At 41.6% G+C, this 23,836-nt stretch overlaps 1 protein-coding gene and 1 pseudogene across 1 annotated transcript in view; one reads left to right on the forward strand and one right to left on the reverse strand.

The window, feature by feature from the left end:
- The first annotated feature begins 11,543 nt into the window (after nt 1-11,543).
- On the forward strand, nt 11,544-15,376 carry LOC122215218 (annotated as a pseudogene).
- A 6,071-nt stretch (nt 15,377-21,447) lies between these two features.
- The window catches only part of LOC122214990 (sulfotransferase 1C1-like), a 50,223-nt gene continuing 47,834 nt past the window's right edge, over nt 21,448-23,836 (reverse strand). The window contains exons 7-8 of the mRNA XM_042930192.1: nt 23,121-23,301; nt 21,448-22,887 (exon numbers count right to left, since the gene is read on the reverse strand). Coding sequence (XP_042786126.1) covers nt 22,775-22,887; nt 23,121-23,301 — 294 coding nt within the window. The 3' untranslated portion in view covers nt 21,448-22,774. The remainder of the gene's footprint in view (nt 22,888-23,120; nt 23,302-23,836) is intronic.

Genomic DNA, 23,836 nt, shown 5'->3' on the forward strand with positions numbered 1-23,836 from the left:
AGTTATTAACATATAGTTACTGAACACAAATGTAAGCAGTGAATAAACCCATGGCTCTCAAAGAATTTGCAGTTAAAACTACTGTACATGTCTGCTTCTTCCATATCCACAGCAGATGAAGTGTAACATCACAGAACTTTCTAGCATATCTGCTCACCTCTGGCCTCTTCTTTTCTGGTCTCTGGTGCACTTAGCGTATGAATTAAGTTTTATGAGTCCAGATCAAGTTATCCACTGATTGTTTATGGCCCAAAGCTTGAATGCTTTTAACTTAAAGTATCTGATATCAAGATTTGTTATAAAAGCACATTAATTAAGGAAGTGTGGTATTTGTGTAAGGACAGACAAGTAGTCTGATGAGACAGAAAGGAGAGTCCTCAAATGGAACCACACAGAGACAGCTATCGAGTTTAGAAGATGGAACTGCAATGGAGAAGAAGAAAGTGTGACCTTTCCAATAAATAGTGCTGGAAATTGGATATCCAGCTGAAAGAAGCTGAATCTTCACCTCATTGTATGCCATACATGAAAACCAGGCCTAGGTGGATTGTAGATCTAAATGTGAAAGGTAAAACAATAAAGGTCCTAGAAGGAAACATGAGAGAACATTTCTATGACCTTTGGAAAAGCCAAGCTTTATTAGATGGGCTAAAACAGACATCCACCATAACGGAAAACAATCACAAAATTGGATTAAATTAAAGTGAAGAACTATGTTCATCGAAAACACATTAAAAGAGTAAAAAACAATCTACACAGGAGGAGGAAGCATTTTTCAAAGACTCATATCCAGATTACATATAGAACTCCTTCAGATCTTTGAGAAAAAGATTAACAGCCCAATAGGAAAATGGGCAAAAGACTCGAATGGGTACTTCACAAATGATGACATGGCCAACAAATACATGAAAAAATACTAACGTCAATAATATCTAGAGAGATAGATTTAATCAATAAATTAATAAATTAAAATTAAAATTAATGAAATAAAAACTTACATCACAAATGCAACTACCCAACCACCAGAATGTGTAAAGATGAAGACCAGGTTTCCCAAGTTTGGGGAATGATGAGTAACTAGGCTCCAATTCCACTTGCCTTTTCTTTTATTTTCTTTCTGTTTTTCTGTATTTTCCAAATTTTCTACTGAATTTGTGTTCTTTTGTGATCAGAATATAATGATATTTTTCTCCAGAGCATATTTTATTTTTTTAAATCCTTCTCAGCTATGCATCTGAAAGCAAAGTTACCAGCAGAATGGAGGGATCTATCCAAATAAATCTGGTGGGTTTGCCCTGATTCCTCAGAGTGCATGGGAGGGTAAACTAAGGGGAACAACTTTTGAATTCTGAAGGAAGAACTTCAGGAACATGTTTTGGGTTCATGCCTCTCAACAAGTAGAGTACAGATGACTTTCATGGTAGCGGGTGATTGTCCCCCTGAGTCTAATAGTTTATGGGGTCAGTGACAGGTCACTGTTGCTCTTTCTTTGGCCTCAGTTCTTCCAGGACTTCCTACTCTGCCAGACTTCTCTGCAGAAATCATTACAGTTGTTGGCTGTCCAGGTACACAGCAGACTTACCTAGCCTGGTATTTTATCTCTGTGTACATCTCCATGATGTGGATGTCAGCCAATGTGAGTAGGATTTTCTTTCTTGACATTATAGTCATAATTCTTCAAGGTGTTTGTGTTCTGGTGAATAAACTTGAATAAACCACGTTAGTTCATTGTTTAGCAGCTTCCTTTCTTTAAATTAAAATCTCTCTTATGACATTAAGGATGATATAATAAGACTTACTATATAACTGGCACTGTTCCAAGAACTTCACAGTTTTTGGTATTTAATTTAGACCTCTAAATTATTGTGGGGTGGATGATACTTTTGTGTCATAGCAGAATGACACTGAAGCACTTGGGTAAATTCCCCACTCTGGGTCACAGCAGCAGAGCCACAATTTGAACCCTAGGAAGCTACATCCCTAACACAGGCTTTTAAACAGACTATACCATGTTTAAGTCCATCTACTTCTATAGCATTGTTTCCTGTTGAATGTAGAGTAGCAGCACTAGTACAAAATGAGGAATATTCCAGATTGGGTCATATTTTTTGAGGTCAGAGCTCCAGGCTCAATTTCAGGACACAAAAGTCCTCAGATACTTTCTCATAGCATAGCTTACTTCCGACTCCCTTCCCCATATGTTCCCTGGGCCACATCTCTAAATCACTTATAATTCACCTTCTCCTCCAAAGGAATTGTTTGTTCATCTTTGTGGTCTTGTATGTTAAGTATAAAGGGTGCTTTGATAGTTCAGAGTATGGAGAAATATAACTTTTTAAAAACATTTCTTTCCCAGAGGAACTGAAGAGAGATTTTTCCAAATAAGATGTGCAAATGGCCAACAGACACATGAAAAGATGCTGAAGATCACTCATCATCAGGGAAATACAAATCAAAACCACAATGAGATACCACCTCACACCTTAGAATGGCTATTATCAAATAGACAAGGAATAAAAAGTGTTGGCAAGGATGTGAAGAAAAGGGAACGCTTTTGCACTGTCAGTGGAAATGTAAATTGGTGCAGCTACTGTGGAAAACTGTATGGAGGATCCTGAAAACATTAAAGATAGAACTACCATATGATGCAACAATTCTGTTTCTGGATATATAAAGAAAATGGGGAAAAAAGGATATTGAAGATATATCTACACTCAATGTTTTTTTGAGCATTATTCTCAATAAGCCATGACATGGAATGACTTAAGTATCCATTAACAGATGAATGGATAAAGAAGATGAGGCATACACATACACACACACACACACACACACACACACACACACGAGTATTATTCAGTCATGAGAAAGAAGGAAATTCTGCCATTTGTGACAACATAGATTGAGCTAGAGGGCATTATGCTAAGTGAAATAAGTTAGATAAAGACAAACTACTGTATGATCTCACTTACATGTGGAAACTAAAAAGAAGCTGAACTCCTAGAAACAGATAGTAGAATGGTGGTTACCAGGGGCTAGAGGGTAGAGAAAATGTTGGTGAAAGGGTTATAAGATGAATAAGTTATAAGATGAATAAGTTCTGGGGATCTAATGTAAAGCATTGGGATTATAGTTAACAATATGCGTTATAAACTTGAAAGTTAAGAGAGTACACCTTAAATTTTCTCTCCTCCAAGAAGTAATGGTAGTTATGTCACATAATGGAGGTGTTAGCTAATGCTATGGTGGTAATCATTTCAAAATATTTAAGTGTATCAAATCAACACGCTGAACATTTTAAGCTTATACAATGTAATATGTCAATTATATGTCAATAAAGCTAGAAAAAAATAAAATGATAAAGAAGTAAATAAACCATTTTCAAGTTTCAAGTTCACCTGAAATTTAGTTTTTTCTTTTAAGAGGCTAACAATCCTATCCCCTTTCAAAATTAATAACATTTCATTTTCAATATTTTAATCCATTTCATTTAAAGGAGTAACTAAAGGCAGAGCTACAAATATATCCTCCCTCTGTTTCTTTTTTCTTTTTTTTTTTTTTAATTTTTAACGTTTATTTATTTTTGAGACAGAGAGAGACAGAGCATGAATGGGGGAGGGTCAGAGAGAGGGAGACACAGAATCCAAAACAGGCTCCGGGCTCTGAGCTGTCAGCACAGGGGCCCGATGCGGGGCTCGAACTCACGGACCGCGAGATCGTGACCTGAGCCGAAGTCGGCGCTCAACCGACTGAGCCACCCAGGCACCCCTCCTCCCTCTGTTTCTACTATTACTTACAGTTTGTGTTTAAAGGCAAGCAATGTATCTTCAGACGAGGAAGATCTAGGTTTTGCTTAGAGAGATTTTAACCAGGCTTCACTTTCAGGATGTTTGAACACCTTGACACAGGGAAAACTGGCAGCATGGAGGTCCAATCACCATTGGTCCCACCACTGAGGCATGTGGTCACATTCTTAGTGATGCTGTAGCCTGTACGTTGCTACAGCTTTCTTATCCAAGAATTCATTTTCTGTTATCACTGTATTAGAGCCCTGACCAAAGAGTTTACTTTTGATAGCATTCACCACACCTAGGTACAGAATCAGGGTCGGGTTTCTGTTCAAAGTGTAACACAGGGTGAATTCATTCGCAACCATGGGAGGAAATGATGGAATGAGCACCCTTCCATGAAAATAAGGCCACAGTGAGAGGACAGAGTACTCTCTTGAACTCAAACTACCACATGATCTAGCAATATTACTTCTGGGTATTTATCCAAAGGAAACAAAACACTAACTCAAAAAGATATATGCACCTTCATGTTTATTTTAGTATTATTTAAAATAGCCAAGTTATGGAAACAACCTAAGTGTCCATTAGTGGATAAATAGAGAAAATGTGATACATACATGCTGGATATTATTAAGCCATAAAAATGGACATACTGTCATTTGTGGCAACATGGATGGACCTTGAGGCTATTATGCTAAGTGAAATAAAATGGAGAAATACAAACACTGTATCTCCCTTATGTGTGGGATCTTAAAAAAAAACAAAAACCAACAAACTGAACTCACAGATACAGAGAACAAACTTGTGGTTGCCAGAGGTGGGGGGTTTGGGGTGGGCAAAATGGGTGAAGGTGAAAGTGGTCAAAAGGTACAAACTTCGAGTTATGAAATAAATAAGTCCTAGAATATAATGCACATCATGGTGACTATAGTTAATAATATTGTACTGCATATTTGAAAGTTGCTAAGAGAGTATATCTTAAAAATTCTCAACATAAGAAACAAATTTATAATTGTGGGTAGTGATGGTTGTTAACTAGACTTCTTGTGGTGATTATTTCACCATATATACGTATGGAATCATTATGTTGTACACCAGAAACTAATTTTATGTCAATTAGGTCTCAATTAAAACAACCAACCAAACAAATGAAAGGGCCTGTGTCCTTAGTATCAGGACAAATGGAAGTGGTGTTGGGCCATGCTTTCTATTGTATAGCCCTGAGCACAGAGATGAGCAGAGGTTCAAGCAGAGGGTGACAGCTTGCGGAAGAAGCGGTAGACAGAATTCTGGGGGTCTGTGTCTAGGACAATAAGGATCTACTTGTTCCTCCTCCATCAAATCTACTCTCTGAGCAGCAAGCAGAGTTATCTTCTCAAAAACTCTCACTTCCCCAGGCGCCTGGGTGGCTCAGTTGGTTGAGCGTCCAACTTCCGCTCAGGTCATGATCTCACAGTTCGTTGGTTCAAGCCCAGCGTCAGGCTCTGTGCTGACAGCCTGGAACCTGCTTTGGATTCTGTGTCTCCCTCTCTCTCTGTCCCTCCCCTGCTCATTCTCTGTCTCTCAAAAATAAATAAATGTTAAAAAAACTCTCACTGGCTTCACCCTGTATAATATCTATCAGGGGTTAGCAAACTTTTCCTGTAAAGGAGGAAGTAGTGAATATTTTAGAGTTTGCCAATCATACGGTGTCAGTTGCAACTACTCAGCTCCACCATTGCAGCATGAAAGCAGTTACAGACAATACTCAATGGGCCATAGTTGTGTTCCAATAAGATTTTCTTTACAAAAACAGGTGGTGCGTCATAGTTTGCTCACTCTGGTATATAGAATAAGGAGAAAAGTCTTGAATTTAGAATAAAAGCCACTTTTGGTAAATTCCTCCTACCTATAGCTCTGGGTTCTCTGCTGCCATTCTTCTTCACTACACAGTCGGCCAGCTATCACCTTCAAGGTGATGTCACTGTTCTTTTTGGTTCCTTTATGTAACAGTTTTGTTTAGATATAACTCACGTACCACAAATTTGCCGATTTAAAATGTATAATTTAGTGGCTTTAGTGTCCGCAGATTTGTGCCACCATCAATTTTAGAGCATTTTTTATCACCCCAAAGAGATCTTGTACCATTTAGATACCTCCTCCAGCCTAGGTAACCACTAATTTCCTTTATGTATCTGAAAATTTGCCTATTCTGGATATTTCATACAAATGGAATCATACACTATGTGGCTGTTAGTGGCTGAATTCTTTCATAATATTCTTAAACTTATAATTTCAATTTTGTGGTCTTTTCAAGGTTCAGCCATACTGTAAATAGCATTTCATTTTAGGTATACACCACATCTTTATTCATTTATCAGTTGATGGACATTTATCAGTTGATGGACATTTTGACTCTTATAAATAATGCTCCTATGAACATTCATATGCAAGTTCTTATGTGAACAAATCTTTTTCATTTATTTTGGATATATACCTAAATATATATGAGTAGGGAGGGGATAATACTAAACATTAAAATAAGGTAAGTATTTAAAAACAGTATAATAGTAATTTTTAAAATTCATGTATTTCCTTAAGAGAATTCACCACTACAAGCTGAATGTACTTTCTGAATTGTTCATATAATCAAGGCAGTGTTTCTTCTTTTAAAACATCAGAAAATGTACTAAGGCTTATAAATAGATGTAGCTGCCCTCAAGATTTCAGTATCAGTGGCTTTCTTTAAATTAAAACTCACAAAGTGCATAATTAAGGCATATCAAAAAACTAAATCTTTTACTCTAATGACAGGTTTCCATGCTTAATATTTAGTGGCTTATGTGACAAAATTAGGTCTTTTCAGGGAAAAAATATAAGCCACTGTAAAACATTTAGTTTGAAATGTATTTTAATATCTTCTTAGAAATAAAAATTTATTGGTGCCCAGGTGCCCAGTGCCAAGTGTCTGACTTGATTTCAGTTCAGGTCATGATCTCATGTTTCATGTGATCCAGCCCTGAGTCGGCCTCTGTGCTGATACTTCAGAGCCTGCTTGGGATTCTCCCTATCCCTCTCTTTCTTCCCATCCCCAGATGACACTCTCCTCTCTCAAAATAAATAAACATTAAAAAAAAAAAGATTTTCTCCCTCTTCCTCTGCTCCTCCCCTGCACACATGCTTGCATGGACATGCGTGTTCTTTTTCACTCTCTCTCTCTCTAAGGAAGAAAAAGAAAGAAAGAAAGAAAGAAAAAAAGAAAGAAAGAAAGAAAGAAAGAAAGAAGAAACAAAAGTTTATAGAGGAAAGGGGTCATCAAAAGGGAAAGACAAAACCCCTGTTCAGGACTCTTATCTCCTCCTGGATATTAGCCTTTCTTGTATTCAATTCTGCATCCTCTCTCTTGCTGGACAAGAGAGAACTGCACACTCAAAGTCTGTGACGTGTGTGTGTGTGTGTGTGTGTGTGTGTGTGTGTATTGAGGCAGAGGCCAGCTTACTAGAGTTATTTTTTCACAAATAATAGCAACTGACCATGCTTAAGTTAGACACAAAAATATTTTATTTGAAAGATACAGGGTATCCTACAAAACTGAAAGAAAAGAGGAAGAACCAGGGCAGTAAGTGAAGCAGCCCTAGGAATGTAGGAAGAGTACTCAACGGGCAATCTCTCTTCAAGGCACTTCTCTCAAGTTGAGTGAGCCCCAAATAAATTCAGTGTCTGCTCATAATTAAAATTCCAGGGCTAAGTATCTGACTGACCTAGTTTGGCTCATATTTTCACCCTTTGGCCAGAAAAAGGTGGGGTTCCTTTATGGCTAATTCCATGAAATTATATACATTTGGGGAGGAGAAGTTTGTCAAAGCAAAACTGAGATGGTAATAGTGGAAGGGGAAATTAGTGTTGGAAAGGTGAGAACAATGTATGTGTACAAGAAGAAATAAAATCAATACATAAACAGCAATAATGAAAGGGAAAATTCTATAAGTACCATAGAAGAGACATAAATAAAATACTCTGAAGAGTCTGCAGAAGGAAACTTACACACACACACAGATACGCACACACACAAATGGTGGTGGCCCATCATGAAAAATCTCACAAAGGAGATGACATGTAAGTTCCTCTTTCAAAGGAGAAGAAAAAGCCTTGTTATATAGATTAGAGTTAGTGGGGCAGATAGGACTCAGACTGAGGAAACAGCCTCATTAAAGATGAGGATCTTGGGTGTGTGTGTGAGATCTGTCTGGGGAACAGAGACTAGTCCTGTTTGACTTTAACAGTGAGCAGCAATTTCCCAACATGTGCTTTGGGAATCCATGTTGACCCCTGAGACTCTTTCAGGGGATCTTCAGGTCAAAAGTTTCCATAATAATAAACGATGTTTGCCTTTTACACACTCATTCTCTCAGGATTGTACAGTGGGGTTTTCCAGAGCTATATTATCTGTGAGAATGCCATTGTTTTGATGACAGATGGGATGATGGAATTAATATGAATTATTCTTGTGTTTTAAAAATTTCTGTTTTAATTTGTAATATGGAAAATATTGCTAGATATAAACCACATAAGTAAAATCTATTTGGGATTCTCAAAAATTTTTTAAGAGTGTGTAAGGATCCTGAGAACCACTGGTATAGACCAGATGGGTAGAGAAATGGAGATATACTATGGTGACTTTTTTAGTTTCTCATGACAAAGAGTGTATGATTAGTTTGACAGTCAGTGGATTACTGCTGAAGCAGTAGAATGACGTACTCAGAGCTGCCTTTTAAGAACCATATGAATTAGACTATAAAATGGGTTGAAGAAACAAGAGTAGAAGCTGGGAGCAAACTTACAAGGTTATTACTAGGTTGCTCTAGGAGCCTAGGCAAGGGGTATGTGCTACTGAAGCAGAAGGGAGAGTGGGAAAGAGAAGGTCAGCAGAAGTGGACATTACTGGACCCAGCATATGACTAACATGGGGATTACTAGAGAGTGAGATGTTAAGAATACATGACTTCAATGTTTAAACCTAGATGCTTATTATGATTAATTTTATGTGTCAACTTGACTGAACCATAAAGTGCTCAGATGTTCAGTCAAATATTATTTTCTGTGTTTTTGTGATGAGATTAACATTTAAGTTGGTAGACTGAGTACAGCAGATTGCCATCCACCATGTGAGTGGGCCTCATCCACTCAGTTGAAGGCCTGAATAGAACAAAAGACTGACTTCCCTTGATTAAGAAAGAATTCTCCTGCCTGAGGGGCTTGGAACTGGGACATTGGCTCTGCAAGTCTCCATAATTGTATGAGTCAATTCTTTAATACATATACTGGTTCTGTTTCTCTGGAGAATTCTAACAAGATTTTGGTACAAAGAGTGGTTCTGGAGGAATAGAATCTTAAGGATGAATTTTCCAAATTGGTTCTGGGAGTTCCTGGAATTGGCTCTCTAATATGATAAGATTTAAAGACACTAATGATACTATTTCCGGTAGTAAAGAGAACATCCTTTGGCATGATTTAGCAGTAGAGATATGTGAAATATCACCATTGGATACTCCTAATCAAGCACTTGGGAGAAGCAAAGATCTGGGTTATCATGCATGTGATATGTTCAAACATTTGTCATTATAAACTGGTGAGTGTAATTAGATTGGCTGGTTGCTTGCAACATCACTGGACACAGATATTGCTGGACAAAATGAGGAATGAAAATGACAAGCTCAGGAGCTTGAATTCCCTGCTAAAATGCCACATAAGTGATCTGAAAGCCTCTATGTCTTGCCTGAAAGAGATCCTCATCTCTTACATCTGCAGGGCTGAGATGTCAAAAACCAAACCCAGAAGCTATCCTGCAAGTGGCTGGATTACAATACAATGCAATTATTAGAACACAAATAGAATACCCAGCTCATTGGGTATCTACTGTTAAAGTGAGGTTATTGACTGGGAGGAGTGAGATACTGAAATTTAGAATGGGTGTGTGTATAGAAACCATTGTGGAGCTGGGTATTCAGTGCCCCCTGAATTCTGATGAATCTTCATTGCCAGTAGAATGGTCTTTCCACTTCCATTGGTGGGGATTGACCCTGCATTGCCTGAGGAGACTGTACTGGCTTCTCCTGAGACAACTGCCTTGTAAGAAACTGCTGATTCTTCTCAGGACTCACTCTAGCACCTTCTTTGATTCTAGACCAATACCTAGACTCAAGTCCCAGAAGATCCCTAAAGGTGAGGTACAGTGTGACTCATAAGAAGGTGCATTGCACTCCAAAGAACTACTTGAGTTTTTTAATTTATAAAACCAAATCCTGGGACTATGTGTAGGAACGTATATAAGGGTGAGGAGTAATGGTGGAAGGAATATAAAATTTAATTAAGCCAAATTCATGCATGAGGGCCCACTAAGCAGAGATTCTGCATTTACTGTTGCAACTCTGGGGGTTAGGGAGCATTGCACTGTGTGGGTGGTTGCCTGAAGCATGGCCCAAGAGATGGCCCACTCTAAGCCAATGAGAAATACTGTGCCTGAATTGGTTTAATGTAGAGGAAGACATTCAAAGGCTTAGGGAGACCAGAATATTAGAGTGGATTTGTCATTTAGGACCTATTCAGCCACACTGGGAGGGTCCAGAAGGCATCCTTTCCACCACGGCTGCGAGGAATAAATTTATGAGGGAAGCCTGGCATCCTTGTGGAGTTTGGTGACTGTAAGTCCCCACCTCACTGTGGGGCCTGCAGTCTGTGAACTGGGTAGCCTAATGCAAGGAGAGTAGTTAGATTCTGGGGTGGCAGGGCCAAGGGATGGCACTCAACCACCAGAGACAAAGTGGGTATGGTTGTTACCAATCCATCTATCACAGCCACTAATTCAGGAAACAAACAGGTGAGTCTTGGCATGCTGCCATGGCCAACTGCTTAAATCCCAATGGGGCTGGACAAATGGGAAGCATAGCACCTGACTGAGTTTGCCAACACTGTTGCTGAACAAACATGGATAAACTTGTAGCAAGAGAAGCCAATAACTCAGAAGGCAAGGGTTTGGAAAAGAGGAAGGGAAAAATTTATTTCAAGTGCCAGCAGTTGAGGGAGGTGGCAGGCTCAAGCCTTAACAACTGACCTCTCCACCTGCAAGATGGGCATCTAGAGTTTTATAAGGAGAGGCTGGGGGTAGGTGATGGGTGTGTGCAAGAGAGCAGGCAGAGAGTACGTGGTCACCAGTGGGGGTCAGTGTGTGTTAAGCATGTGATCACGTGCCAGATGTGGTCTTCTAGGCATTCTGTTGCTGTCAGGGCTTTTCTGATCCAGTCATTGTAAAATGTCCTTGTCACTGTCTCAAGAAAGTGAGATAAGGAATAAGCACAACGTGTTTCTGTTAGAGCCTTAGTTAAGCGGTATTGTCTATTTCTGGTTTTAACTGTTGGGGTCTATAGTTGAGCAAGAGGTCGCTGTAAAGGACAGCTGAGTCAAACCAGTGCTCAAGTACTCTGATGTGTACAGACCTACGGCATTGCCTCATTGATTGTGGTGTGCCTAGAAGTGAAATAGGAAGCCTGCTAAATTCTTACTTGATCTGTATAAGCAGAAAAGTTCTAGGTCAAGTGAACAAAGTCTAACCTCACTCATCAAAACAGATCGTTAAGGCTCCTCACTCAATTCTGAGACAGGAGTCAGTTTACAGACGTAGAATCTCATAGGATGAAGGAAGGCCAGGTCCTCTTGAGGAGAGACCCTGGTAAACTATCAAAAACATACTGTTAATCTTTCTCTCTCCCTCCCCAAAGGAACCTACAGCTATTTACCAGGATAACTGTGCACTTGGGAAAGGGAGATAATCAGACCTGTTAAGGACTACTGGACACTGGCTCTGAATGGACACTGGCTCCAGGAGACCCCAAATATCACCATGGTCCCTTAGTCAGAGTAGGGGCTTAGGTGATCAGTAGGTCAGGTGATCAATGGAGTTTTAGCTCAAGTCTGTCTTGTAGTGAGTCCAGTGGGTCCTCAAACCTATCCTGTGGTTATTTACCCAGCTCTGGAGTGCATAATAGAAATACACATATTCAGCAGCTGGCAGAATCCACCCTCATGGTTGTTCCTGACCTGTAGAGTGAGGGCTATTGTGATGGGAAAGGCTGAGTGGAAGCCACTGGAACTGCCTCCACCCAGGAAAATAGTAAACCTAAAACAATGCCACATTCCTGGAGACACTGTAGAGATTAATGTCACCATCAAGGACTGGAGGGATGCAGTCCCACTACATCCCCATTCAACTCTCCTATTTGGGTTGTGCTGAAGACAGATAGAGCTTGGAGAATGATGTGGATTATTGTAAGTTCAACCAGGTATTAACTCTAATTGCAGCCTCTGTACCAGATGTGGTCTCCTTGCTTGAGCAAATTAATGCATTGCTGGTACCTGGTATGCAGCTATTGACCATGCCAATGCTTTTTTTCTCCATATTTGTTCATAGAGACCACCAGCACTTTAGATTTCAGTGGGCAAGGCTGGCAATACACCTTCACTGTCCAACCTCTGAGGTACATCAGCTCTCCAGCTCTATGTCATAATTGATCACCTTTCCGTTCCACAAGATATCACGCTGATCAATTACGTTGTTGATATTATGCTGATTGGAACTATTGAGCACTAGGCTTATTGGACACTAGACATATTGGCATGTCACAGGGTGTGAAATAAATCCAACAAAAATTCAGTGGCCTCCTACCTCACTGAAATTCTTAGGGGCTCAGTGGTGCAGGGCATGTTGAGAAACCATTCTAAGGTGAAGAATAAGTTGTTGCACCTAGCCCTTCCCACAACCAAAAGTCCCAGTGCCTAGGATGCCTCTTTGGATTTGTTGGCAACATATTCCCCATTTGGGTGTGCTACTCTGACCCATTTACTGAGTGACCCGACAAATATGCTAGTTTTGAGTGGGGCCCAGAACAAGAGAAGGCTCTGCAGCAGGTCCAGACTACTGTGCAAGGTGCTCTGTCACTTGGGCCATGTGACCCAGCAGATCCAACAGTGCTTGGAATGGCAGTGGCAGAGAAGGATGCTGTTCAGAGCATCTGATGGACTCCTACAGGTGAAATGCAGCCCTTGGGATTTTGGATTAAAGCCTTGCCAAGCTCTTCAAATAACTACTCATCTTAAGAAACAACTCTTGGCCTATTACTGGGTCTTAGTAGAGACTGAACACTTAACCCTGAGCCGCCAAGTTGTCGTGTGGCCTGAGCTGCCCATCAGGAATTGGGTGTTACCTGACCCACCAAATTATAAAGCTGGGTGTGCACAGCAGCACTCCATAATCAGATGGAGGTGGTATATACATGATCAAACCCAAGCAGGCCCTTGGGCACAAGTAAGTTACATGAAGTGGCTCCAATACCCATGGTCCGGCTCCTGCTACATGGCCTTCTCTCTCCCAGCCTACACCTGTGGCCTCATAGGGAGTTTCTACCATCAGTCAACAGAGGAAGAGAAGACTCAGGCCTGCTTTACAGATGCTTCTGCAGGATGTGCAGGGTCCACGTGAACATAGAAGTTGCATGCTATAGCCCCTTTATGGGGCATCTTTGAAGTATGACTTCAAGCAATGAACCTCATTGTTCACTTTGATGCAGAAATGACCAGATGTGTAATTATATACTGATTTGTAGGCTATGGCCAATTGTTTGGCTGATGGTCAAGGACTTGGAAGGAATATGTTGGAAAATTGGTGACAAAGAAATTTGGGCATGGTATATGTGGATAGGCCTTTCTCAGTGGGCAAATAATGTGAAGATATCTGTATCTTGTGAGAATGCTCAGTGACCTCAGTGATAATCAAGTGAGTAGGATGACTTGTTCTGTGGATGTCAGTCAGCCTCTCTCCCCAGCCACCCTTGTCATTGCCCAGTAGGTTTGTGAACAAAGTGGCCATGGTAGCAGGGTGGAGGTTATATGTGGGATCACCAATATGGGCTTTCATTCCCCAAGTCTGGCTATGGGCACTGCTGAGTGTCCTATCTGCCAGCAGCAGAGACCAGTCCAGAGTCCTAGGTCTGCACCATTCCCCAGGGTGATGAATCAGGTATAGGTTAATTGCATTAGGCCACTTCCACCATGAAAGGGGCAGCATTTTGTTCCCACTGGAACAAACACTTACTCCAGATATTGTTGCAGGACAAAGGACCAGTTCTGAAATCAAGTTTGGCCTGCTTGCTGCTCCAAAGTCAATACTCAAGAGACAGGTGATGATGAAAAAGGAAAAGTTGCTTTATTCAGGAAGCTGGCAACCTGGGAAGATGGTGGACTCATGTCCCAAGACTGTCTTCCCTATCCAGAGGAACCAGTGGAAAAGAGAGAAAATGGGGGAGCGGGCTACATGCAGGAAAAACTGATGCTCAGGGGTTAATCATTTGTCCTTGCAAGGCCTCCAGAATCCTCTGTTCTGCCAGTAATCAAGGCTCCCAGGTGTCTCTCAGTAAAGGATGCCCCTGCAGCCAGCAAGCCATGTCCTGGCAAGGAAGTCCAGATTCCCACTGCCTGTACTAGGAATCAAGACACCCAGATGTCTCTTACTGAGGATACCATGGTCAGTGGTGGCTGTTTTCGAGTGCGGTAAGGCCTTATCTTCCAGAAAGTCTAGTCCTTCCTTCCTCAAGGCCAGGGGTCTGCAGGCTCTGAAGGGAAGTAGGTTGATTCTGCTATAAACTATGGGGTTTAGGTCAGCAAGCAAAGAGTGCCTACCTTGAAGCAAGTTAACATATAAGACCTGTTGGAGTGCTGTTACAATACGATTTGCCTTCCTTGGATGCAATGCTTCTGCCAAAACTATTATCCATGGTCTTACAGAATGCTTTATCCAGCACCAAGTTATAGTAAACAGCCTTGTTTCTGATCAAGGAATCATTTCATGGTAAGTGAAGTGAGCCAAGGGGCTTGTACTCACAGAATCAGTTCACTGGTCTTACCATTCCCACTGTCCTAAAACAGCTGGCTTGATAGAACTGTGGAATGTCCTTTTGAAGACTCAGTTACAGTGCAGGTGGGGTGGTAAGATATGTTAGGAGGCTCTATAGTCTCTGAATCAACATTCAATGTATGGTGTTGTTTCTCCCATAGCCAGGATTCATGAGTCCAGGAATGAGGTGTGGAAATAAGAATAATGGCACCAATTGCTATCAACACCCAGAGACCCACCAGCAAAAGTTTTGCTTCCTGTTCCTGTAAGCTTCTGCTCTACTGATCTAGAGGCCTTAGTTCCAAAGGGAAGGATGACTCCAGCAGGAGACTCATTGAATTGGAAATTAAGATTGCTGCCAGGCCATTTTGGGCTCCTCATGCCTCTGAATCAACAGGTAAAGAAAGTAGTTGTTTGCTACCAAGGGGACTATACTCCACAATGGAGGTGAGGAAGAGTATGTCTGGAATACAGGAAATCCTATAGGGCATCATTTAGTATTACCATGCCCTGTGATTAAGATCATTGAAAAACTACAACAACCCAATCCAGGCAGGATACTAATGGTCCAGATGCTTCAGGAATGAATATTTGGGTACCCCCACCAGGTAAAGAACCACAACCTGATGAGGTGCTTACTGAAGGCAAAGGGAATATGGAATAGAAGAAGCTAATTATGAATACCAGCTATGACCACATTACCAGTTACATTAATGAGAACAGTAACTACTATGAGAATTTCCTCCTTATTTTGTTATGAATACGTTTGTGTTTATGTACTGACTTTACATCATGTTATTTAAGTATTTACTTCATAACATCATAGTATTTAAGCTGTAGGACATCAAGGAGAAAAATTCCCAAGAAAATAGTGCTCCTATAAACAGCAACTGGAAATCAGGAGCAATTGTTTATGAGGGAGAGGGAACAGGGGAAGAGAAGGAGAATGAGTTAGGTTTTAAAAATTTCTGAGACTGAAGTGCCACAGGTACTGTAGGTGGGAATATCTATGAGGCAGTTGAAAATATAACAATCGTGGGGAGGGTTTGAGACTGGATATTTCAATGTGCGAGTGAATCACACAGGAGCACCATTTGGAGTTTTTGAAGGGGGCAGAATATATTCAGATCTGAATTTCAAATTCATAGACGCTAGACTTAAAGGAAACTTAGATGATTCTCTTGTTTCCACCTCCAACCCAGAGGGAAGCATGTAGTCTTCAGTCTCTTTCTTACAATGAACCCCCAATCTCCTAATAAGAAATATATGTACTATGAAATGCCCTTGGATTAGTTGACAGAGGTGCAAGCATGCTCTCCTATTTGAGTGAGAAGATGAGTCAGGTTCCTGAGGAATGGAGGACTTCTACTTCTGTTGATGAACGACTTACATTTTTCACAACATTCCAGAAAGAAGCTGAACTCCAAGGTCTTTTATCACTCACCTTGACAGGCTTGCTGTATGAAGCTTTGTATGCAGATTGCTTTATGATTTCAAAGTATTTTTTTCAGCTTTAGATCTTTTATTTTTTTAGATTTATTTATTTTTGAGAGAGAGAGTACAAGCAGGGAAGGGGCAGAGAGAAGGGGACAGAAGGTCCTAAGTGGGCTCTGTGCTGACAGCAACAAGTCTGATGTGGGGCTCAAACTCATGAACCATGAGATACCATGACCTGAGCTGAAGCTGGATGCTTACCCAACTGAGTCACCCAGGTGCCCCTAGATCTTCTTTGACGTAATATAATACCAGCTTGAATTCCTAAAGACTGTCTGAAAAGACAAATCTTTCATCTTGCTGGGGTTGATGTGCCAGGCAAACATTGTGCCAGGTGTTAAGACATGTGCACAAAATCAAATGCACTTTAAAACAGCTTCAATTTTTTTTCTCTAGGTCTATCATCTATCTATGTATGTATCTCAATAAGAGATTTTGTTGTAAAATTCAATGTCAAGCGGGAAAGTATAAAAGTTTTCAAATTTTCAACTTTCTCTCAGAAATAAAGTATTTAATAAATATTTATATCCAGAAAATAAGGCAGTATTTTGTCCCTTTTAGTGAAGTGGTGCTCACCTGGTTAGGAATTTTGCCATCATCTTACTTCAAGGGTCCAGTATTTACCCCCAAATCCTTTCTGATGCTCACTTTCCCCACCCATCTTGTCCTCTTTCCCATCCCTTTCTCCTTCAGCTTTGTGTCGCAGTCCTGACACACGCTCAGGCCCTCTCCAGGCCATCTTCTCTAGCCACCTTGTCTCTCAGTCCCCCAATTCAGACTTAATTCTTGACTCTGCTCTCTTGATCACAGTAGGACTTGTGTGACAGGGGACATGCTCTCTGGCACCCCTGCTGGCTGGGACCTCCTAATTTCTGCTCCATGGGAGGGGATTAGGGTATGCGCCTAAGGTTCCAGGTGGTTCCCACCTGAGTGGCTACACACCATGTGTCAGGGAACAGGGTGTGGTGGGATAAGAAGGGGGACTTGAGCTGGCAGGCCTATCCCACGTGCGCCCACACTGCCATTCCTCTCCCTTGCCAGTCCCCATCCTCACCCTGTGGTCTGACTACACAGGGCCTGGCCTCAGAATAAAGCATTCTAATTATGCAGAACTCATGGTTCTTGGTGGCACTACCACAGCGGTGTGCTTTTCACATGGGACTCAGGGTTGGGTTCCTCTTTAAAAGCTCTGGAATGGGGCAGCACTACTGGTGCCCTGCCCAGATTCCCGTGGATTGGCACCCCCAGCCTCCATCTCATGCCCCAGGAATGTGCGTCCTTCTTATAGGCCCTGGCCTGCTTCCTTCAGAGAAGGAAGTCTGCCCTTTGGCACTGAATGGCTTTGCCCAGAAGCTCTGACAGCACAGGAATCTGGGAGCTGACATCCCCCTGGGGCAGCCACATGGAGGGACTGAGGGCAGGAAAGGAAAGCCCAGCTCCCTGCCCTGCCTCTAGGAAGGACTCTCCCAGGAATGAGGGACTCCCTAGAGAATGAGACTGAGGCTGGGACTGTGCAGAATCCCTCCCCTTCCTGTTTCCCATTCTCTGATTATTCTCTCATGGGAACACTTTTATTTTTTATTTTATTTTATTTTTATTTTTTCAATATATGAAATTTATTGTCAAATTGGTTTCCATACAACACCCAGTGCTCATCCCAAAAGGTGCCCTCCTCAATACCCATCACCCACCCTCCCCTCCCTCCCACCCCCCATCAACCCTCAGTTTGTTCCCAGTTTTTAAGAGTCTCTTATGCTTTGGCTCTCTCCCACTCTAACCTCTTTTTTTTTTTTCCTTCCCCTCCTCCATGGGTTTCTGTTAAGTTTCTCAGGATCCACATAAGAGTGAAAACATATGGTATCTATCTTTCTCTGTATGGCTTATTTCACTTAGCATCACACTCTCCAGTTCCATCCACGTTGCTACAAAGGGCCATATTTCGTTCTTTCTCATTGCCATGTAGTACTCCATTGTGTATATAAACCACTATTGCTTTATCCATTCATCAGTTGATGGACATTTAGGCTCTTTCCATAATTTGGCTATTGTTGAGAGTGCTGCTATAAACATTGGGGTACAAGTGCCCCTATGCATCAGTACTCCTGTATCCCTTGGGTAAATTCCTGGAAGTGCTATTGCTGGGTCATAGGGTAGGTCTATTTTTAATTTTCTGAGGAAACTCCACACTGCTTTCCAGAGTGGCTGCACCAGTTTGCATTCCTACCAACAGTGCAAGAGGGTTCTCATGGGATCACTTTTAAAATAGGTTACTTGCAGAGGTGTCTGAGTGGCTCAGTAGGTTGAACGTCCAACTTCAGCTCAGGTCATGACTTCACGGCTTGTGAGTTCGAGCCCCTGCATCGGGCTCTGTGCTCACAGCTCAGAGTCTGGAGCCTGCTTTGGATTCTGTGTCTCCCTTTCTTTCTGCCCCTCCCCTACTCACACTGTGTCTCTCTCCCTCCCTTTCTCGAAAATAAATAAACATTAAAAAACAATAAAATAAAATAAGTTACTTGGAATCTTCATTCCAAGGTCTGCTTCTGGAAACCAATCGCAAACAGGGGATGCCATGGGCTTCTGGAGAGCCCTGAGAACTCTCTGCCTTGGGGGCAACCTGTGGCCAATTGCAGCTTCCTGCTGCTTCTAGAAGCAGGGTAGTGACCTGCCATTCCACCAAATCCCATCTCCCTAGGACCTGAGAGGGCAGAGCTGGGACATGCTCTGTGCTAGTGTCTTGTGTTCATAGCACATGGTGCTGGCAAGGATAGCTGAGCTTATATTTGGGTGTCACAGCCAACTCTGTAAAAAGAGCCTCATGTAGGAAGCTTGCCTGGCCTGCTTCTCTGCATACCCCGACAGTTCCCTACTCCACATTGCTAATCCTGGTGGTGGTCGGGGATGTTCTCCAGCTCCCAGGAACTCAGGGAGGCAGTCAGTGGTCTTCTGGTCAAGGCTATGATGGACTGTGGAATTTTAAGCATAGTGTGGACCAAGCCCTAGCCATTCAGTCCTGCTTTTCCTGCCAAACTTTGGACTTGAGCCTGACCCCACCAATGACTGCTCCTGGGGGACTGATTACCCACAGACCTTGGCAATACAGGGGTTCACAGGGGCTTCAGTTTGATCCCATCCAGGACTCCTGCTCTTGCATTCCAAATGTGGGAGTCTGAATCTTCACAAATATGGACCTTCAGGATGCCTCTAGACTCATTCACACCAAGTCCTGGTCCAGATAAAGCAGATCCAGAAACTCAGGTCTGAGACAGGATAGTAGATGATATTTCAGGCTTTAAGGATCCCTTCTTCTTTGTTTCTGGTGTTTTTGCAACAACCTTTTTAAAATAGAAAAATCCTCTTAGCTCCCATGCATACCAAATGAAATGAATTTGGCCCAGGAGCTATAGTTTTCCAGCCTGTGACCCCTAGACCAACAACAAAGTAGGGAGAGAGAAGGGCAGGGCAGTGATGATGAAGGAGGGTGGATGGTTTGCCACTGAAAAGTAAACTCAGAAGAAAGCTGGTCATCAGATTTCACTAGTATAAACTCTAATTTCTTCAAGCCAAAAAAAAAAAAAAAGTGGATACCTAGAAAGATTTAAGAGTTTTTATTCCCATGCCTTGCCTTCCTTTCTCCATCATTTTTTAAAGTTTATTTATTTATTTTGAGAAAGGGAGAGAGAGAGTACAGAGGAAGGGCAGAGAGTGAGAGAAAGAATCCCAAGGAGGCTCCACACTGTCAGTGCAGGGCTTTAACCCATAAACCGTGAGGTCCTGACCTGAGCTGGTATGAAGAGTCAGACACTTAACAGATTGAGCCACCCAGGTGCCCCTCTCCATCATTTGTTATTACCATTTCACATACTTGAATTCAGAATATTCCAGATTATGTGGACTAAGTTTGACGCAGATGGATGTTTTGAAGTTTCATTACCAGCAAACCCCACACAGGTTTATTATGAGTGAGATGGGTAAGGGACAGAAGACTGGTGGATGCAGGGTGGGGAATGAGATCCTCTTCTCCAAGGGTAGGCAATGGGCTTGGGTATGTTAGGATGGGAAACCCATAGAATACCAAAGAGCAAAAGAAGGGCCCAGGAGCCTGGGACAACAGATGGCTTGGAAGGACGGAGGGACCAAGAAGGCTACACTATTTTGGGAAAGGGGAGCTTCTGCTCAGGGCTACCTCACACTTACAGACTTTTCCATGACAAAGACACTCTGATCCCAGCATTCTACTAGGGAAAAACTGCCTTTCTAACCATATTTCCACTAAGCCTTGGTTTTCTTTTTCTAAACATGCCAGTTAGGAAGGTTTTGGTATTTGTTAGATAATCAGAAAGGATCCCCGGAACCCCAGGTTGTGATGGCAGTGTTCTGAGTGCCCAGATGAACCGAATTACAGCCTGGAGGAGGTGCAGGCAATATGCTCCAGCTCCAGGAATGTGCTAAAAAATGGGCCTGGCCAGGAGCAGGGACATGAGTTCACTTAGCTCTGCTGGGTCCCACCTGTTGATTCTTAGTCATCTCATCACCAGTGAAGTCTTTGGGCAGTGTGACCGGATTCCTCAACCTCTTATTCTGGTTTCAGGATTCCAAGCTCAGTTCCATTTCCCATTACTCTGTTTTTCTCTCCTAAGTGCATGGCTCCAAATCCCTTAGGCATGAATATTTACAATATCATCTTACACGACCACAGTATATAGAGGAATGTGTGTGTGTGTGTGTGTGTGTGTGTAAATATGTAATATGTGATTAGAAGGATATTATATTGCCCTGGATACGTGGATAGTCACCTTCTCCATCATCATCATTTTATAGAGCTGGGACTAAAGACTTAAAATTGAATGAAGCCTGGGACACCTGAGTGGCTCAGTCAGTTAAGCCTCAGACTCTTGATTTCAGATGTGATTCATGAGATAGAGCCCCACTTTGGGCTCTGCTGACAGCAGGGAGCCTGCTTGGGATTCTATCTCTCTCTCTCTGCCCTCCCTGCCCCCTTCTCAAAATAACTAACCAGGTAGCTAACTAACTAACTAAAATTGAATGAAGCCATTACTTCTTGTTAGTACTCCAAGTATTGTTTTAAAGCATATATCAGAACGTGAGAGAGAAATCCATGAATACTCTGCAACTGAAACTGATGGAGAATACAAGAATGGAATTTATTTTTATAATGAAAGTAAAAAGAATCTTACAATTCATAAAAGAATAGCTGCACATTTTCCCAATTTGTGAACTCCAGACGCATTACAGATATTCCCTTTATTTGCCCAGGTCATACTGTGTACAGAAAGGGAGTTTTAGCAGTCTGCTGTCTATATTTTTAGGTAGCTCTTAGAATGTGAGCTGGGAATGTGGTGTGGGTGTTCACTGATAAAAAATGTATTTACTATTCAATCATGCTGGTTCACTTCACCATGTATTTCCTCAGAGCAGCTTGGCACTGCACAAATACTGTACTGGATTATTTGCCATGTGGTTAATGATTTTCATGCTTAGAAAGTATGACGATGAAAGAATGCAAATGGGGCTTCTTTTGTTCCTGCACAGAGTTGATAATATTCTCTATATTATGATTTAGTGGCATAGGAATGCAGTACTCCCACAAACTGTACCTTCCTGACACCCTTTTAAAATAATACATTGATATTCACACTACTTGTGTAAATGATGCTAGACACTTTCTTGAGACAGGTTTTAATGAAAAAAAGAGGCAGAACATAATTACATGTGTAGCTGAATAATTTATCAATATTGACCATTTTGCTTAGAGCTTCTTTTTAAGAAGCATGAAAGATGATCCTTCCAGAGATGTGATACTCAAGATTTTCTTAAAATGCATGTGGTGCTGGTATTTTATTTTCTTTGAGGGAGGGGGGCTAATTTGAAGATTTTTCCTCCATTTCTCTCTAAAAAGCCCATCTGAAATATATATTGTTTTCTGCCTGTCTGCCTTGTGTTGGTCTCAAAAGTGAACTGCATCTGTTTCTGTTTCTTGTGCTGCTTATCACCCATTCCTTTCTGGCCTTTCTTCATGTCCAGCTTGAGACCTCCTGAGTCAGGCACAGTTCACTGGCTTCCCTTCTTTTTACCTTCTGCACCTCATAACCTAATACTTCCAAGAGCTGGGCCATCCTCTGTGTCTCGTTGTTGATGGTTAAGGATAAAACCTGGTTCCCTTTTCACATTCTCCATAGTGTTCACCTTCTCCTTCTCTGCTTCTCACTCACTTTATCTTATGTTGAAGTTCTACTCTACTCTATTTCTCTCTTTTAATGAATTTTGCATCCAGGGAGCCAGGCTATTGTGAGATAGTGATTGGGTTATATCACGGGTTTGCAGATAAGCACACCATCATGTGGTGGGTGTCTATGTGAATGATCATGTAATTTAATTTTAAATTTCTACCCAAGATTTGGTTGCATTTGGATGAAGTATATCACAGTGGCATAGAATTTCTGAGAGTGTAGGAAAGCTCAGGATTAAAGTTTAAGTATTCTTGATTATGAGGCTCAAGTGTCTAAAATCTAGGAAGGAGGTCCTTGACTGATGGGCTCCCCTGTTGCCCTCAGATCTCTGTGCGGAAGGTCAGGGTGCTCCCTGCCATCTTCTTCTGGTAGTCCTTGTCAAATTCTTCATTCTGGGTCACAGTGAAATGGCTCTTCCAGTCCCCAGGCATCCCTGAAATGGAGCAAAGTTTCAGTGATTACCACACAAGAGTACAGGGTGGAGTGAGCACACACCCTTGGAACCAGGATAAGAGTGGGAAAAAAAAGGAAGTTTGCCTCTGAAAAATTATGTAGTGTCACTGACAAGAATGCATAATGGGGCAAGAAACATTACTGGAAAATCTAAGCAGAGCATGGGGACCACAGCGTCCAATCTGGCATCTGAGAATATGAGTCTTAACGTACCTTTCCTCATAAAAGGGGAGATAGAGTGGTCCAGGAAGCTGATAGGGAAAGTGGTGTAGTTGGCCATTGGGTTGTGCTTCATTACATCAAAGGAGGTGTGATAGATGATTTTATTCAGAATTTCCTCTGGTATTTCTTTCTCCAAGAACTTCAAAATCTTCTGAATTTCCCGCTTTGGGTCCTGTATGTAGAATAGTTATACAAAGCAAATAATTTGAGTTTTCCATTAAGGATGACATTCTGTGTGGACAAACAGTGTTTGGGGAGAAATGAGTTAAGGGATCAGTTCAAATATATTCAATAAACATCCCTCAGGTGACGACTATGTGCAAAGGTGCTGCCAAGACACAAAAATGAGAGCTGTTCCTGCCCTCAGGAGGCTCATGTTGCAATAGGGAGATGAATGTAGACATAACTAACTGTAAGAACTGGCCCAGAAAACATGCTGTACACACACACACACACACACACACACACATACACAGAGAGAAAGATTGAGAGAGAGAGATCCATGAGATTTGTTGAAAGCAGCAATTATGTTTCCTGGTAGAGATGAGGAAAAGTTGTATAAAGGAGAAAAAATTTTGCAGGTGAGTCATGGTATGACCAAATTTAGTATTTGAGCTATAAAAGATGACAAAAAGTCTGTGAATTTAATAGAAGGTCAGTAAGGGGATGAATACAAAGGAATCTCAATTTGATACAGAAATGTGAGT

Source organism: Panthera leo, chromosome A3 (genome assembly GCF_018350215.1).
Source record: "Panthera leo isolate Ple1 chromosome A3, P.leo_Ple1_pat1.1, whole genome shotgun sequence".
Classification (NCBI taxonomy): Eukaryota; Metazoa; Chordata; class Mammalia; order Carnivora; family Felidae; genus Panthera; species Panthera leo.